Source organism: Anolis carolinensis, chromosome 5, assembly GCF_035594765.1.
Source record: "Anolis carolinensis isolate JA03-04 chromosome 5, rAnoCar3.1.pri, whole genome shotgun sequence".
In the NCBI taxonomy this organism is placed as follows: Eukaryota; Metazoa; Chordata; class Lepidosauria; order Squamata; family Dactyloidae; genus Anolis; species Anolis carolinensis.
This window is the reverse complement of record NC_085845.1, coordinates 162,583,044-162,598,796: the sequence shown is the minus strand read 5'-3', so window position 1 is coordinate 162,598,796 and position 15,753 is coordinate 162,583,044. Positions and strand designations below refer to the sequence as shown.

General features: G+C 37.3%; 1 protein-coding gene across 1 annotated transcript in view; it reads left to right on the top strand.

Annotated features, from left to right (window-relative positions):
* Positions 1-15,753, top strand: part of epyc (epiphycan) — a 38,915-nt gene that overhangs the window by 10,192 nt on the left and 12,970 nt on the right. Inside the window, exon 3 of the mRNA XM_003221128.4 lies at positions 13,509-13,665. Within this exon, the coding sequence (XP_003221176.1) occupies positions 13,509-13,665 (157 nt within the window). The remainder of the gene's footprint in view (positions 1-13,508; positions 13,666-15,753) is intronic.

Below are 15,753 nucleotides of genomic sequence, written 5' to 3'. Positions count from 1 at the left end.
CACACAATTTAGGTTTCACTTGCCGACTGCAGGTGGGATAACTTGGCACATAATGCCATTTCATAGAGACAAGGCATGGAAAACTAGCAAATATGTTTCTGCCATATTAAAAGTTGACCAAAGTGTTTGTTGTAATGAGAACTTGGAAATAGCTGCAGCTGCCCATAGTTTAACCTGTCTTTGTCATTTTTATAATGCCAATCCAACCTGTGAACTGGTATCTATCCAGTCAGGGATGCCACCCCAGAAGCCCTTTGCAGTTTATGTCAAAGGGTACCTTCAGCAAGGTACCCTTGTTAAAGGGGGATGGAGTTATATAATGCCAACTATTAGGGAGGTAATACATATTGATCCTACAGTCATCCATAAGAGGTGGGAAGCAACAAATGTGCATAGTTTACAAGATAATGTGCTCTGTACTAACAGTTCTACTTCTTCCAAGTTAAGGATCCTTCTTAATACAAAGTGTGGGATGCCACAAGGTGTGGGATGCCACAAGGTAAAGTAAATTATAGTTTGGACTTAGTTTGTCAGAAAGTAATGGGAAAATTCTGATTGCCAAAAAAGGAAAGCAAATTTATATAGCTGCCAGACCTACAAAGACTAATTTCTGTATTTAGCATATAGCTCATTTATGTAGTGCCAGGTAAACAAGTGTGTTTTTCCTGGACAAATTGCATTTTTAACTTGCCATTTTCTGAGGGCTGGGGACCTCAGTTGTTTGGGGACTTTGCCAAGGTAAGCCAGCAGGTACTTAATAGAAACCACACAGGAAAACATGTTAAAAGTCAATTCCTTTAGCCAGAGTAAACATAATAGTAGGATTCTTAAAGAAAGTGTTCAATATCTCATTAAGAAAAAATTTCAATAAGACTCACTATTATTCCTGGTTTCTTGTTCCCACTGTAAATTTAGGAACATATTTCTCATGGTTAATACGGGTCATACTATATGCTTCCAAGCAGATAATTTAACATCCTTAGCACATGTCTTTGGGATAAAAGTAATTCATGAAGTTAGCATAAAGGTCACTATAGGGCTATTCTTCCTTACCTAGTTCTGGTGTCTTCTTTATTCCTAAACTATAATGTCTGCAACAATAATTAAGGGAAGATTTTGATCACAGCTGGCTTCATTTTTTCCTTCAGGAGCAGCCCTAACAAGTCTGATGCTGTGATATTTGAGGGAAATCAATTCACTAAATATTCAGGCAGATAATAAAAATATTTACGATATACTTAATCATGAACAAATCTAAAAAATGGTTTTCAACAATACTGCTTTCCTATTTTAAAAAATAGTTTATTTTCTGGTACGAATGAATAATACCTTGCTAACCTTCAAACAATATGCAACTTCTGACTTTAGAGGAAGCAGTCAAATGTATCAAATTAAGAACAACTTTTTGATCACAACCAGCCTTTCAGTCCCCGCTGATAGATTTGTTGAAGGGGTGGACAATATTCAAAAGATGGCTAAATTTATATTTTTCAAATGCTTAAAAACTCTGATGAGAAGATTCTTGATGAAAATCTTCATCATTTGGAACCCATTTGGTGCAAAATTTTGCATTTGATTGTTTTGCATAGAAACTAGCAGTTTCTTCAAAGGAGACAGAATTTTTTGTGCAGAAGTATTATTTCCTGATAATATTTCCTCATTTCACAAGATCTTTAGCCTTCTTTGTCAACTAAATTTGGTGTCTCACCAAACTACAATTCTCACAATTCAAGTGCATCGGGCTATAGTATGTCATGTCAAATTTCATTCATTCCATTATCCCACCCCAAGTCCTTCACTAAATGCAGCACTTTATCTATCTACCTCACCCTTTGCATTTATAATTTCACTCCTTGCACCTTGGCCCAGTTCACTTTCGTTTAACTCCTGTTTTGTTTTTATACTACAGTAGTCTCACTTATCAAACATTCACTTATCCAATATTCTGGATTATCCCACTCATTTTTGTAGTCAATGTTTTCAATGCATTGTGATATTTTGGTGCTAAATTCGTAAATACAGTAATTACTACATAGCATTAATGTGTAATGAACTACTTTTTCTGTCAAATTTGTTGTATAACATGATGTTTTGATGCTTAATTTGTAAAATCATAACCTATTTTGATGTTTAATAGGCTTTTTCTTAATCTCTCCTTATTATCCAACATATTCGCTTATCCAATGTTCTGCCGGCCCGTTTATGTTGGATAAGTAAGACTCTACTCTATGTTTTATTATGTTATTGTTACTATTTTACTGTTTTATCATGTGTATATTGGGTTTTACTTGTTGCATTTTTACCTGCTGATGATACATGTCATGTATGTATTTTATTTTGTTTTATTGTAATTGCTTGGGCTTGGCCCCATGTTAGCCACCCCTAGTCCCTTCAGGGAGATGGAGACAGGGTACAAAAATAAAGTTGCTATTATTAGTATTAGTATTATTAAATCTACAGTGTAGATGCATCCTTAGTCTACAAAAGCTTCTGCTACTAATTTTGTTCTCTTGTTTAGTCTCTAAGTTGCTACATGATCCTTTTGCATACATTATATAACAATACCCTGACTGAAGAAAGAAGTGGAGGGAATAATTGATATTTTCTCTGTTGGTTGTATTTGTTGTTGTTATTATTGTCTAACATCTTCACAGATTTGACTTATTGTGACCCTATGAATGTGAGAACTCCAAGACTCTTGCATTCTCAAGGAGGGCTATATACTATTCCCAACTCTTAATTGTTTTAATAGCAGCATAGGTTACAAAGGCACCAGAAGTTTGTAATCAAAATCGTAGAAATTGTGTCTTCTTCTTTCCAATCATGTATGTCACAAACTACATCATAATAGACAGAAATCAGTCACTCTACCCCAGTTACTTTGTTGTGATGTTCCTGGACCATCATAGGAACATTATTCCATCAAATAATCCCTTCCACCCAACCTTTTATTCTTTTCAAAAATAAAACATCATTACTATTGTGAATTTATTTGAGAGGAAAATAGCTTCTAAAAATAGCAGGAAAACACATAAATACAGGAGAAACACTACATCTGCTGTTTTCCTCATTTATGTTATCAAATTTCTGATCATTTTCAAGCACTGCCAAAAACAAACATTTGGAAAACCAAAAAGCCATTTTGAATATTATCAAACTTAGAAGCATCTTTGCTTTGTTAAACTCTCCGTTTGATCTGCCAACTAAATAAAAACAGAACAGTTTTTGGTTCTGGATAATGCCAATGAGAAACAGATTTTTCTAAACTTCCATATCACATGCTCACATTGTGTTTTGCTGTATAGTAGCATACCTGTCAAGGGTTTCCCCCCCCAAAAAAATAATGCTTTAATTCCTTTTTACTGGTGCTTACAAGATAAAACCAAAATTACCATTTTATTGACAATCTTGTGAGACTTAAAATGTAATGGTCAGAAAGATTGTCCTTGATCCCATTCTTTGTGTCCAATAGTATCATTCTGAACATCTGTAGACCCAAGTGCTTCTTAGCTGGAATGAGTGCACAGCACAATTTTCCAAGTTCAGTCCCATAGAAGGTTCTAGTAAATTACAATTAACATGTGTGAAATGTTCAAAATATATCCAATAATAGTAAAAATAAATAATAAAACTTTATTTATATCCCGCTCTATTTCTCCTTGGGAGTTTGTGCTGTTCTCATAATTAGTATATTGTCAGTCCAAGATGTGAACAAATATCTATCCAATTATTAATAAAAACCATTATAAAATTGAATCATTGACAAAATTTAAAATCTAGGCTAAAGACCACAATTAGGATCCAATTAGGGATGCCAGTCCAGATGTAGGCTGGCCCATTCCCTTTTTGTCCAAGGGTACAAAGTTAAATCTCTGACCCCAGGTGTTGCAAATCTCTTCGCCATGTGGTCTTCCTGAATTACCAGCCATGTTAGGAGGATGAGAAGTCATATGGGGAGGACTTAAATAACCCAGAGCTCCTGCTTTCACACTCAACATTTCTGTTGGCAGTACGTTATAATTATGGTACAGTTTTGAGTGATTATTCTTTGTTGTGTGAAATAGATCCAGTTAAGGGGATACAGGGCCTGAGCGATTGGGGTCCTCTTAAGAAACTGGTTGGGCATGCCTCACTCACAGGTGGCACAGAACCTCATTAGGGTTTTGTACTTCCATGGGTTACATAGCTGACACACCAGCTTATTGTTTGTTATTATTATATCACCATTATTGTACATGGCACTTTACTGGTAAAGAACAACAAAACAGTATCAATCTGCATGATGTATAAAATAAAAAAGATGGCAGTGTGAGAAAGGATAATCATTTCTAAAGACATTATCTTAACATTCATTTTTGCCATTTTCCTCTCTTCCCAGCCAAGTCAATAAATGCCCGGATTGCTGTTGCTATAAAGAACAAGGAGCTGAGGAGTCGTGCTCTATTTTATGATCACATTATCTACGACAGACACTGATATCAAAGTTGATGTTTCACATAGAATAATAGAGTTGGAAGAGACCACGTGGGCTATCTAATCCAACCCCCTGCCATGCACAATCAAAGTACCCCTGACATATGGACATCCAAACTCTTTTTGCCTTAAAAACAAAAACTAGAAAAGCCAGTACTATTTTTAAAAGATAGAGACCATTATAGTAGTTCTAATTATTAAATAGGCTATTTAACTAAGAGGTACATTATTATATGCTTCCATTTCATTATAAGCTAAGTCCTAAAATAAACTACAGTGACATTTATTGTCAGCATTGATTCATACTTAAGTAAGCAAAGTCATTTCTGTTGACCTTCTTTATTCTATTGCAGCAAGAGTAGAAATGGGTGGTTTCCTTGGGCAAGAGTGGAAAAGCCTCGAGTTTACAACCATTACAGTATACAGAAGTACCCATACAGGTACAGAGAAGACAAGTTGGAAGGCCCAAACATGAAATTTAATTAGAAGTACAAAGCTGAACTGGCATGTTCATAGAATCATAGAATAATAGATTTGGAAGAGACCACATGGGCCATCTAGTCCAATCCCCTGCCATGCAGGAAAAGCACAAAATACCCCTGACAGATGGACATCCAGCCTCTGTTTAAAAGCTTTCAAGGAAGGAACCTCCACCACACTCCGAGGCAGAGAGTTCCACTGCTGAATAGTTCTTACAGGCAGGAAGTTCTTTCTAATGTTCAGACGAAATCTCCTTTCCTGTAATTTGAACCCATTATTCCGAGTCCTAGTTTCAATGGCAGCAGAAAACAAGCCTGCTCACTCTTCTTTACAACATCCTTTCACATAATTATACATGACTATAATGTTTCCTCTCAACCTTCTCTTCTGCAGGCTAAACATGTCCAGTTCTTTAAGACGCTTCTCATAGGGCATGGTCTCCAGACCTTTGATCATTTTTGGTCTTCCTCCTCTGGACACCTTCCAGCTTGTCAATATCTTTTCTGAACTGTGGTGCCCAGAATTGGGCATAGTGTTCCAGATGAGGTCTAACCAAAGCAGAATGCAAAGGCACCATGACTTCCCTTGACACTATAATTATTTTGATGAAGCCCAAAATCCCATTGGCTTTTTAAACTGCTGCATCACACTGTTGGCTCATATTCAACATGCTGTCCACAAAGACTCCAAAATCTTTTCCACGTGTACTGTTGTAGATCCAGGCATCATCTATTTTGTATCTTTGCATTTCATTTTTTCTGCCTAAGTGTAGTATTTTACATTTGTCCTTGTAGAAATTCATATTGTTAGTTTTGGCCCAACGTTCTAATTTGTTAAGGTCATTTGAATTCTAATCCTGTCCTCTGGAGTATTAGCTATCCCTCCTAATTTGATGTCATCTGCAAACTTGATAATCATTCCCTCTAAACCTTCATTAAAGTCATTAATAAAGGTATTGAACAGTACTGGGCTCAGGATCGAACCCTGCAACACTCCACTAGTCACTTTTTTCAGGATGAAGTGGAATTATTGGTGAGCACTCTTTGAGTTCGGTTGCTTAACCAATTACAGATCCACCTAATAGTAACATTGCCTAGCCCACATTTGACTAGTTTGCTGGCAAGAAGGTCATGGGGGACTTTGTTGAAGACCTTGCTGAAATAAAGGTATGCTACATTCACAGCATTCCCTGCATCTACCAAGCTCTATCGAAAAAGAAATAAGATTAGACTGTCATGACTTGTTTTTTGAGAAATCCATGTTGACTTTTTAGTAATCACAGCATTCTTTTCTAAGTAATTGCAGACTGTCTCCTTAATTATCTGATCCAGAATCTTTCCTTGTATTGAAGTCAGGCTGACTGGACGGTAATTTTTTGGGTCCTCTCTTTTTCCCCCCTTCTTGAAGATAGGGACCACATTTGTCTGACACCAGTCTGCTGAGGCTATCCCCAAGAATTTTCAAAGATTATGCCAGTGGTTCTGAAATGACTTCTGTTAGTTCTTTCAATATCTTGGATATAGTTCTGGGCTGAGAGACTTGGCTTAGAGTAGCCAGGTATTCCTGAACTATTTCTTTACCTATTAAGAAGCTCCGGTGGCACAGCGGGTTAAACCTCTGAGCTGCTGAACTTGCTAACTGAAAGGTCGGCAGTTCGAATCCGGGGAGCAGGGTGAGCTGCTGTTAGCCCCAGCTTCTGCCAACCAGCAACATGCAAATGTGAGTAGATCAATAGGTACCGCTCCAGTGGGAAGGTAACGACGCTCCATGCAGTCATGCCGGCCACATGACCTTGGAGGTGTCTATGGACAATGCCGACTCTTTGGCTTAGAAATTGAGATGGGCACCAATCCCCAGAGTCAGACATGACTATACTTAATGTCAGGGGGAAACCTTTATCTTTACTTTCCCCTATTACCTCATCCACTCCATATTGCTCAGGTTGAACACCAACCTCCTTTTGGGAAAAGACTGGGGCAAAGAAGGTGTTGAACAGCTCTATCCCGTTAGCATTTTACCAGCTTCTTCACATAGAGGCCTTACTGTTTCCTTTTTTTTCCTTTTTCTACTGACATAATGAAATAACCCTTTTATTTTATTTTTAAAAAATAAAATAGTTTTTAATCTCTCTGGCAAGCCTGAGCTCATTATGTGCCTTAGCCTTTTCCCTCACATGCTGGTTACATGTTTGATTTCCTCTTTGGTGATCCCCCCCCCCCTTTCCATGTCTCTTTTAAATCTTAGTTCAGTTAAAAGTTCTTTGGACATCCATTCTGGTTGTTTTACACTTCTATTTTTTCTCCTTCCTGGCAATGTTTGCAATTGTGCCTTCAGTATCTCACTTTTAAGAAATGCCCATTCATCATTAACTCTTTTCTCTTTTAGTATTCCTGTCCATGGAATCATGCTCAGTATTTCCTTAAATTGCCTGAAGTCATCTCTCCTAAAGTCTAGAATGCATGTTTGATTTCTCTTAGTCTCACCCTTCCTTTGTATCACTAACTCCAGGAGAACATGGTCACTCCCACCTAAGGATCCCACCACTTCCACTTCATTGACCAGGTCCTCATTGTTGGCTAGGATCAGATCCAGAATGGCTAATTCCCTTGTTGCCTCTTCTACCTTCTAGACAATAAAATAGTCTGTAAGGCAAGTGAGAAATTTGTTGGACTTTGTACTCTTGGCAAAGTTTGTTTTCCAACAAATATCAAAATAGTTGAAATCCCCCATTACTAGTATATCTCTTCTTTCTGCATGTTTGGTCATCTGGTCAAGGAAGGCTAAAGGTTAATAACACTTATATTGATCATCACAAACAAAGAGGGCTTAATTCATTTTCTACTTAAAATATATCTATAGTCTTTCTGCAAAATTAATACAACTTTTACATTTCTTTTTATTAACATCTGTTAATTCAGATTTTACTCCTAAATGAGCTACAATTACCCTTCAATTTTTCTTTTAGAAAAGAGTGATGCTGCCTCAGTACTGCTCCAATCAAAAGTCAATTGTTTGTACCATCAGCCATGCTAGTGACAATATTGCCATGGAGAAGAGTTATTGCATACGTTAATACTTTTGGAAGGAACAACGTTAGGTCAAGATGTCTGGAATACATTCCTCCTTCTAGGTTTCCTCCTCAGAAACATCTGTCTTGATTTCCTGTGTTCCAAAAGTTTTTTTAAAAAATGTGTCCCGAAGTCCACTCCTTTATAAGCTGTCTCCATTTCAAAATCACAGATGGCAACCATATTTTGTTTTAGGAACATATGATAGTCTTTAGACTTGCATATGATTGCCCTAAGGGGACATGAACTTCCATATCATCAAAATGCTGGTATTCCATACACAAGATTGTTTCAGTAGCTTTGTCAAAAGAAGACCAAAGGTGACTGAATTTCTTCCATAACTGTTTCCTCAATTCTATTTACCATAAGAAGAGAGAATTTAGGTTATCTATCGGAAGTGGTTTAAAATATAGAAATTCATTTTTGCAGTACTTTTTAATTATCTGATGTGATGGATCAGCAAGTTTTTTTCCATCATGATGACAGTGACTACACAATATTTGTGTTTAGAGGCTACCACTGCGTCTTTCTTTCCTGTATAAACTTAGCTGGAACAAACAACCATTGTCTAATAAACCAGCACTGGTCTATGGGCCACTAATTTGAATAAACACTCTTATAGCATCGTCCTACATAACTGGGATGGGGTTTTTGCTGGTAGTGTTCAACTAAATTTCAAATTTTGGAGGGGTCTTGAAAGGTGCATGCTGGTAGTAGTTGAAGCCAAGGGCAGGGGGCAGGACAAGGGTAGATTAGACAGGTCAAATATCATTCTTCATGGTGTGGAGTTTTTCCCAGCAGGAATACAAAGCAAATCTGAATACTACATATGGCAACTCAATAGTAAACTCCTTGCTTGCTTACAAAGCACAGTTCTGTTGAATAACTTTCCTGTCTGCCATGAAAGGTAAAGTACAAAACATATGGTGTGCCCCAGCTTTCTATAAAGTGAACTTTCTTGTCTGTCTTATCCCATCAAACTGTAAAACAATATCAACACACATTAAAATGTAATAAAATGCTTTTATGATGCCATAGCACTGTCCTATTCATGTATATCAGAAACATCATTTCATTCACTTGTATGGAAATGGCATGGGGCAGAACTGTAGCCATGAACAGATTTATTACTGGATCAATTGCTTTACCAGGAATGATTATTTCATATTTGACTTTACATTTTAGGATCAAGATTAACTGATTTTTATATTGTTATGGTATCATAACATCATACCCCCTCTCCCTCATTCTTTTTGCCTCCTTTTCCAGCAGGGCTCAACATCTGCAGTGAGGTTAGGGGTTGATTTTGAGGTCCATTCCAGGAGACTTCTGCACCCCAGTAATATCTGATTTTGCATGCCTATATTAACTGGAAGAGACCTGGTTTTTATTGTGAGTGAGGGGGTCAGTGCTGGCTGGCTTGGAATTAAGACTGTCAATCCTTCAGTCCTTGAAACCTTCATGAGCAGATGATATAGATAGATAGATAGATAGATAGATAGATAGATAGATAGATAGATAGATAGATAGACAGACAGACAGACAGACAGACAGACAGACAGACAGACAGACAGAATTTCTTTTTAAAAAAAAGAATGTCTTTAGAAAGATTATGGGTGTGAGATCTGGAGAAATGGGGATGGTTATCACATAGACTGTAGATCACTCCTTCTCCACCACTTCTACAGGGACCCTACAATAGCTGTGTTTGCCAAAGGCAGTCTCTATAATTGTTAAAATTTGAAGAGCAATTATTTTTATAGTTATAATCTAAGCTTGCCAAGCAGCTGTTACAGACCACTGTCCAAAAAAAAAGTACATAATGACGGCCAAATCTTAATTTGAAATTAAAGCTGCATAGAAAATTTAACTATATTTTTAAAAGTCTGCCTTATAGCAGTTCCTATAGATGTTTTACAAGCAAACAACAGCTAGATGCCTTATTTCTCTTTTTTTAATTGGCTAAAAATAGGTATATATCATGCCAATTCTAAGCTATCATTCTGATATGTCTGCTTAAGGTAAATCTCAGTCTATCCATCATGACTGAGGAGTACATTACAAAAGTGAGTGCACCCTGAAGGGGACTCGGGGCATATCACATTGTACACATATAAGGCAAACATTCAGTGCCATATAACATAGAACAGAGACAGATGCAGAGGCAATTTAAACCATCTCCAGCTTCCAGCTTCCTGAGGGTATGCTTGATTCCGGCCACAGGGGGAGCAGCTGCTTCATCATCCACTGCGACGGCAACTTCCTCATTCCAACAGCGGCTGGATGATTTTTATGGTGTCGTAAATTAGCCTCCCCACAAATAAGTGGTACCTAAATTTCCTACTTGATAGATGCAACTATCTTTCAGGCTGCTTAGGTCAGCAACGAGCAGGGGCTATATTTTTTTTTTAATTGTCGGGTGCTCACCCCAACACGAGCTGGCCTTGAACTCATGACCAGAGTGATTTATTGCAGCTGGCTGCTAACCAGCCTGCTCCACAGCCCCCAGCCTGTTTTATATGGTAGAAGGAACATGTAGTAAAAGTGATATGTTTGATTAATATCACACCTTTCCCTTGAGAGAGAGGAATCATACAAATTAGTCCTGTGTGTACCCAGATGGAAATTTCATATCACATACCATGGTTGTAGCTTATCCCACCATTTCCAAGTGTTTTATCTAATCACTGTCCTTCATAGTCCGTTCCTAAGTGAAGAATATTCACACATTGTTTGTTGTTGTTGTTGTTGATGATGATATCCATGTACAAACTTTTATCAAACCTTTGAATCTAAGGGCCCTTCCAGAGAGAGCCCAAAATGTGGGCCCTGTCGGACTTTTAAGTGAGGTAGCCCAGCAACGCCTCAAGTAAAAGAGGATTAATTCAGGACAAATCAGGAAAACCCTGCTTTGTCCCAAATTAATCTGATACATCATTAGATCTGGGTCTTCCAGGTCTAATGTGTTATCGGCCCTGTGGGGACTGACCCATGGCCAAATCACTCCTGGGGCCCTCCATCTCCTGGTTCATCATTTCTACATGCTAAGAGGCCTATTGAGAGGCCCAATGGCACACTGTTTTATTTATTTTAAGGGCTTTTGGGAGGAGGTGTTGGGTGATCACATGCTCTCCCAGGTGTGGGAACAGCAATGTAGGCAAAAATGAGTCTGGAAGACCCCTAAGAAATAGGTTGGGCTGAGAGAAAATACCTCACTCACATTGTTGAAGGCTTTCATGACCTGTGTTTTCTGGGCTGTATGGCCATGTTCCAGAGGCATTCTCTCCTGACGTTTCACCCACATCTATGGAAGGCATCCTCAGAGGTTGTGAGGTATACAACCTCACAACCTCTGAGGATGTCTGCCATAGATGTGGGTGAAACATCAGGAGAGAATGCTTCTGGAACATGGCCATACAGCCTGGAAAGCACACAACAACCTCACTCACAGTCTTTTAGTATGTTGGCTTTCATGACTACAATATAAACAAGCTCTTAATATCTGAGAGCAAATTTGCCCTTCTCAAATAGTAGCAAATTCGTGATTAACTCACCTCTTGCTTAGTCAATTGAATCACATTGAGAATATTGAACATTTGGCATTATTTATTTTAAAATAAATAGCTCTCAGGTTTTGTTGTATCTTACATTTTACTGCCATTTTTCAGAATGTAAATAATCTAGGATGAGAATAAAATTCTTAATAATAGAAAGTCCAGTGAATCCAATGTGTTTACTATGAAATGTAAAATTAAAATAAATGCAAGAAGAATATGATATTGTTTCAAAAATAGGGATGTATATGCAACAGTCAGTAAATCGGTAGCCTTATGTTCTAGGTCATATGCACCATCTAGTGGTGGAATGCTACCATAAAACTATTTTATCCCCTGTTTATTAATTTAATGATCAAATTCTACTTGTTTTTTTAATAATACCTTTCCAACATTCAAAAATTGCACCATAAATTTGATGGAAAGTACTTGAGATTTCATATTTTCAAAAAGGTGGGGAAGAAGAAAAACCTAAACTGATCAACCATTTTTAATTATAGACATCTCATATAAACCTATATATACTTAGAAGAACTCTACTTCTGAATAGCAGACCGGTACACTACAATATTGTGCAAATTGCCTCTCAACGTTTCCTCCAGTTCAAAAACAGTGGGAAAGAGAGCTAAGTCCAAGAGTCACAAGCTTTAGAGTCCTTTACAGTTATTGTGTGTCTTCATGACAGTAAACTGAATCATCATGGGGTATTATTGTTCCAGGGGTGGGGGTGCCCTTGCCTTCCTCTGAACCTGAGGGGATGTGAATTACCCAAGGAGACACAGTGAGTTTCCACGACTAAGTGGTCTCCCAGTGTCCTAGCCCAATACTCAAACCATTACACTATGCTAACTTCTTTGGACATCCACAAATAATGGAGCAATTATTTATATAATGGCCTAATTGTTTCAAACAATTTCTCTGATGATAAAAAAGCCTATGTGAAATTCCTTTTTACAAAGTCCAGTGATTTAGGGATTACTTCTCAGAAACTACATGGCCTCATGCATAATAGCGATGATTGAGAAACAAACCTAGATTTATTCAAAGAATGTGACTTCTGCTTTGAAACAGGAAGGTCAAGGCAGGAAGATCACAATAATTGTAAATGTTTCATTTCTCAGAATTCGAATTAAAATGCATACTTCATACACATGTTCTATATTTCCTCAAAGCTGGCATAAAATGTCTCCCCAGGATACAGTCATCTTGTATTAATCAAATCCTTCTTTCTTAATCTTGGTGACCAAATGGACTTGGTACCAAGGAGGAAGCAAGGCCTTTCTGAGTTGCATGTCTTTTTTCCACCTCAACTGTTCTGAGTTTTTTGGGAAATCTCCTGGTCCATCACCAGGAAAGCTCCTATACCATTTAGAGCTGCAGGAGAAGTGGCTGTAAACCTGAGAATGGATTAGCCATGTAGGGATGTAATTTTGTGCTAATTTTCTCCTTGAAGGAAGCAATAATAATTTTATCATTTTTATTCTCACATGATAATATTTGTGAAAACAGTGCAGTTTTCAAATACACTTTCTATTTGCGATTAATTACATGCGAAATTCACATGTGATTGTTTTGCATAGAAAACAGCATTTTCTATGTAGAAAATAATATTCTGGTTTAGGATTATTATTTTATGCACTAAAAATGCCATTTTCTGTGCAGAACAACCACATGCAAATTTACATGGAATAAATCCCAAATCGTGATGATTTGCAACACCTTGGATTCTTCTCATCAGGGTCTCTCAGCACTGGATAAATACATTTGTGACCATTCCACCACCACCACCCCCCGCCCAAATATTTCCATAGACAACCCAGCAGCAATTGAACCTCCAGCTATACCCCTATTCCAATTACATCCAAAGTTGATGTATAACAAGCTATTATTGAAAACAAATTGCATTACTCAATATATATGTTTCTCTATCTAGACAGAAATTGGAACTATTTCACCATCCATAACAGGGGAGATTTATTTACCTCCACCTTTGCCAGAAGACACAGAAGAAGAAGAAGCTTCCACGCCCAAACTCATTGATGGGTCTTCACCCCATGAACCAGGAGTTCTTAGCCCTCATACACATGAAGGTGTGTGAAAGAAAATTAGGAAATTTTATTGTCATCCTCCATATATTAGTGTTATTAGTGTTATCATGTCATATTGGTTTATTTTATTCTGTTTTTATTTCGATTATTAATTTCTTTGTTAGAAGTTTACTGTTATTATTGTGTATTACTTTGGACTTTTGATGTGTTTGTATTTATTTGGGGCATTGAATGTTTGCCCTTTTTTGTGTGTGTAAACTGCAAAGTCCTTCCAGGGAGAGAGGGCAGTCCAGAAATAGTTTTATATTTTTGTTATTATTATTATTATTATTAGTAGTAGTAGTAGTAGTAGTAGTAGTAGTAGTAGTAGTAGCAGTATTAGCAAAGATTTTGAGAATTCAACTAACTGAATTCAGCATTTATCTTTGGACTCACTGGAAGATCTTAATCTATTCTTGGCACTTGAGATTAATTTCATTGCTTCCAAATTACTGATAAGTACTTGCAGTTGCCGTAATAATTACACCATACTATTAAAATATAATTTGTCCCTTACAAACACCTGAAACTTGAAATAAATTATTGAAAATTTAAACCAATGGTGACATAAAAATGAAGTTAAGACAACCACAGTGTATATTTCAACATTTGCATATGATTAGGCCCTGCTCTCATTGCCAATAAAAATAAGATGAACGGGTTAGTGCTTTCTCGGTGACAGAGTCACCATTTTGGAACTCCTTTCCTGGAGTACAAATAGAGAGAAATAAAGTTTATGTAATCGGTAATTTGGGTATGGGAAGGACAAAATACTTATACCTCCAAATATAAGTATTTGCTAACAAGGTGTCATGGGTTTTTAATTAGTAATTCTATATATAGTATGTTTGTTGCTTTTTGATCAATGCCAAAGGTTCATATATATTATATTAACAGAAACAACTGTAGACCAATTTTTGTATGCTACATTTTCCAGAAATGTGTGTGATAGTCTTCCATTTTTCTTCTTTACCCAAAATAATTTTCATTTTCATCGTACACTGATATTACTGTTTTCCTATTGTGGTTCCTAAGGCAACATAGAAATGAAGAGTTCTTTCCAATTATATCAGCATACCTGTTACCAAAAACCTTTCATAAATTAGATTAAATGCTTCAGATCTCTTTCTTATGTTCAGTCAGCTGTAGTTATATGTTTTGTTTAATAATCCACAGGTTTCAAACAATTTTAGCTCCAGGGATGATTGAAACCTTTCCTGATGTCATTGTTCTGCATCAGAAATGATAATTAAAAACAATTCTAAGGAAATTGAAATCTCAATGGGGAAAAGAATCAATTTCCTCAAAAATCATCAAAAAAGCATGCTGGTTACTAAACCAAATGGAAGCAACTTTATTAAGTTTTGAAGGGAGGACACAGTTCCTCACGATATATTGCAGTCTGGTCATTATGAATATAGCTTGAGGAATCTGCCAAGGGCAAAAAAAAGTTCATTTAAGAAGTGCATAATAGGCTTGTGCAATTCGGCTGAATCTTGATCCATTTTTGCTACCTGATTTTTTTTTTTGGGGGGGGGGGGGGCAGTTCTGTTTTTACAAGCCTCCAGAAAATGGGTGGGTGGATGAACAGCCATTTTTGGTCCATAGCTGAAAAATGCAGCTAGATCTGGCTCCCCTTCTCATCATTTTCAGGGTTATCGGGATGAAAATGGCCACACTTGGAGGAGACATGTACCACTGCTGGCCCACCAAGTTTCATAATGTTTGGGTCATCTCCTGGTTTTTAGGAACATTTTTCTTTCTAGAAATAATATCCCCTTTAAAAAATCCCACTGGCTCTGCCCTGTAACTTTTCCAGGGGCAGCAGCAGGGCAGAATTCCTTCCTGCCAAATGTCAAAAATTGTGATGACCCATGGGCAATGTAGTCCCATTCCTGGCACTGTGGTGCCAGATGAAGAGGAAAACTTGGGTTTTTCGCCGTTTCAGTCAGAATTGGAACTTTCCCAGCCAGATTTGGAAACCTTGCACCTGCAAGAGATTTGTCTTCCAGAAGTCTGTCAAACAAGCCCTGAGCCTAAATCTCCTACGTTTTCTCGCCATGATTTTTGTAAACAACAGAGAGGAGTCGA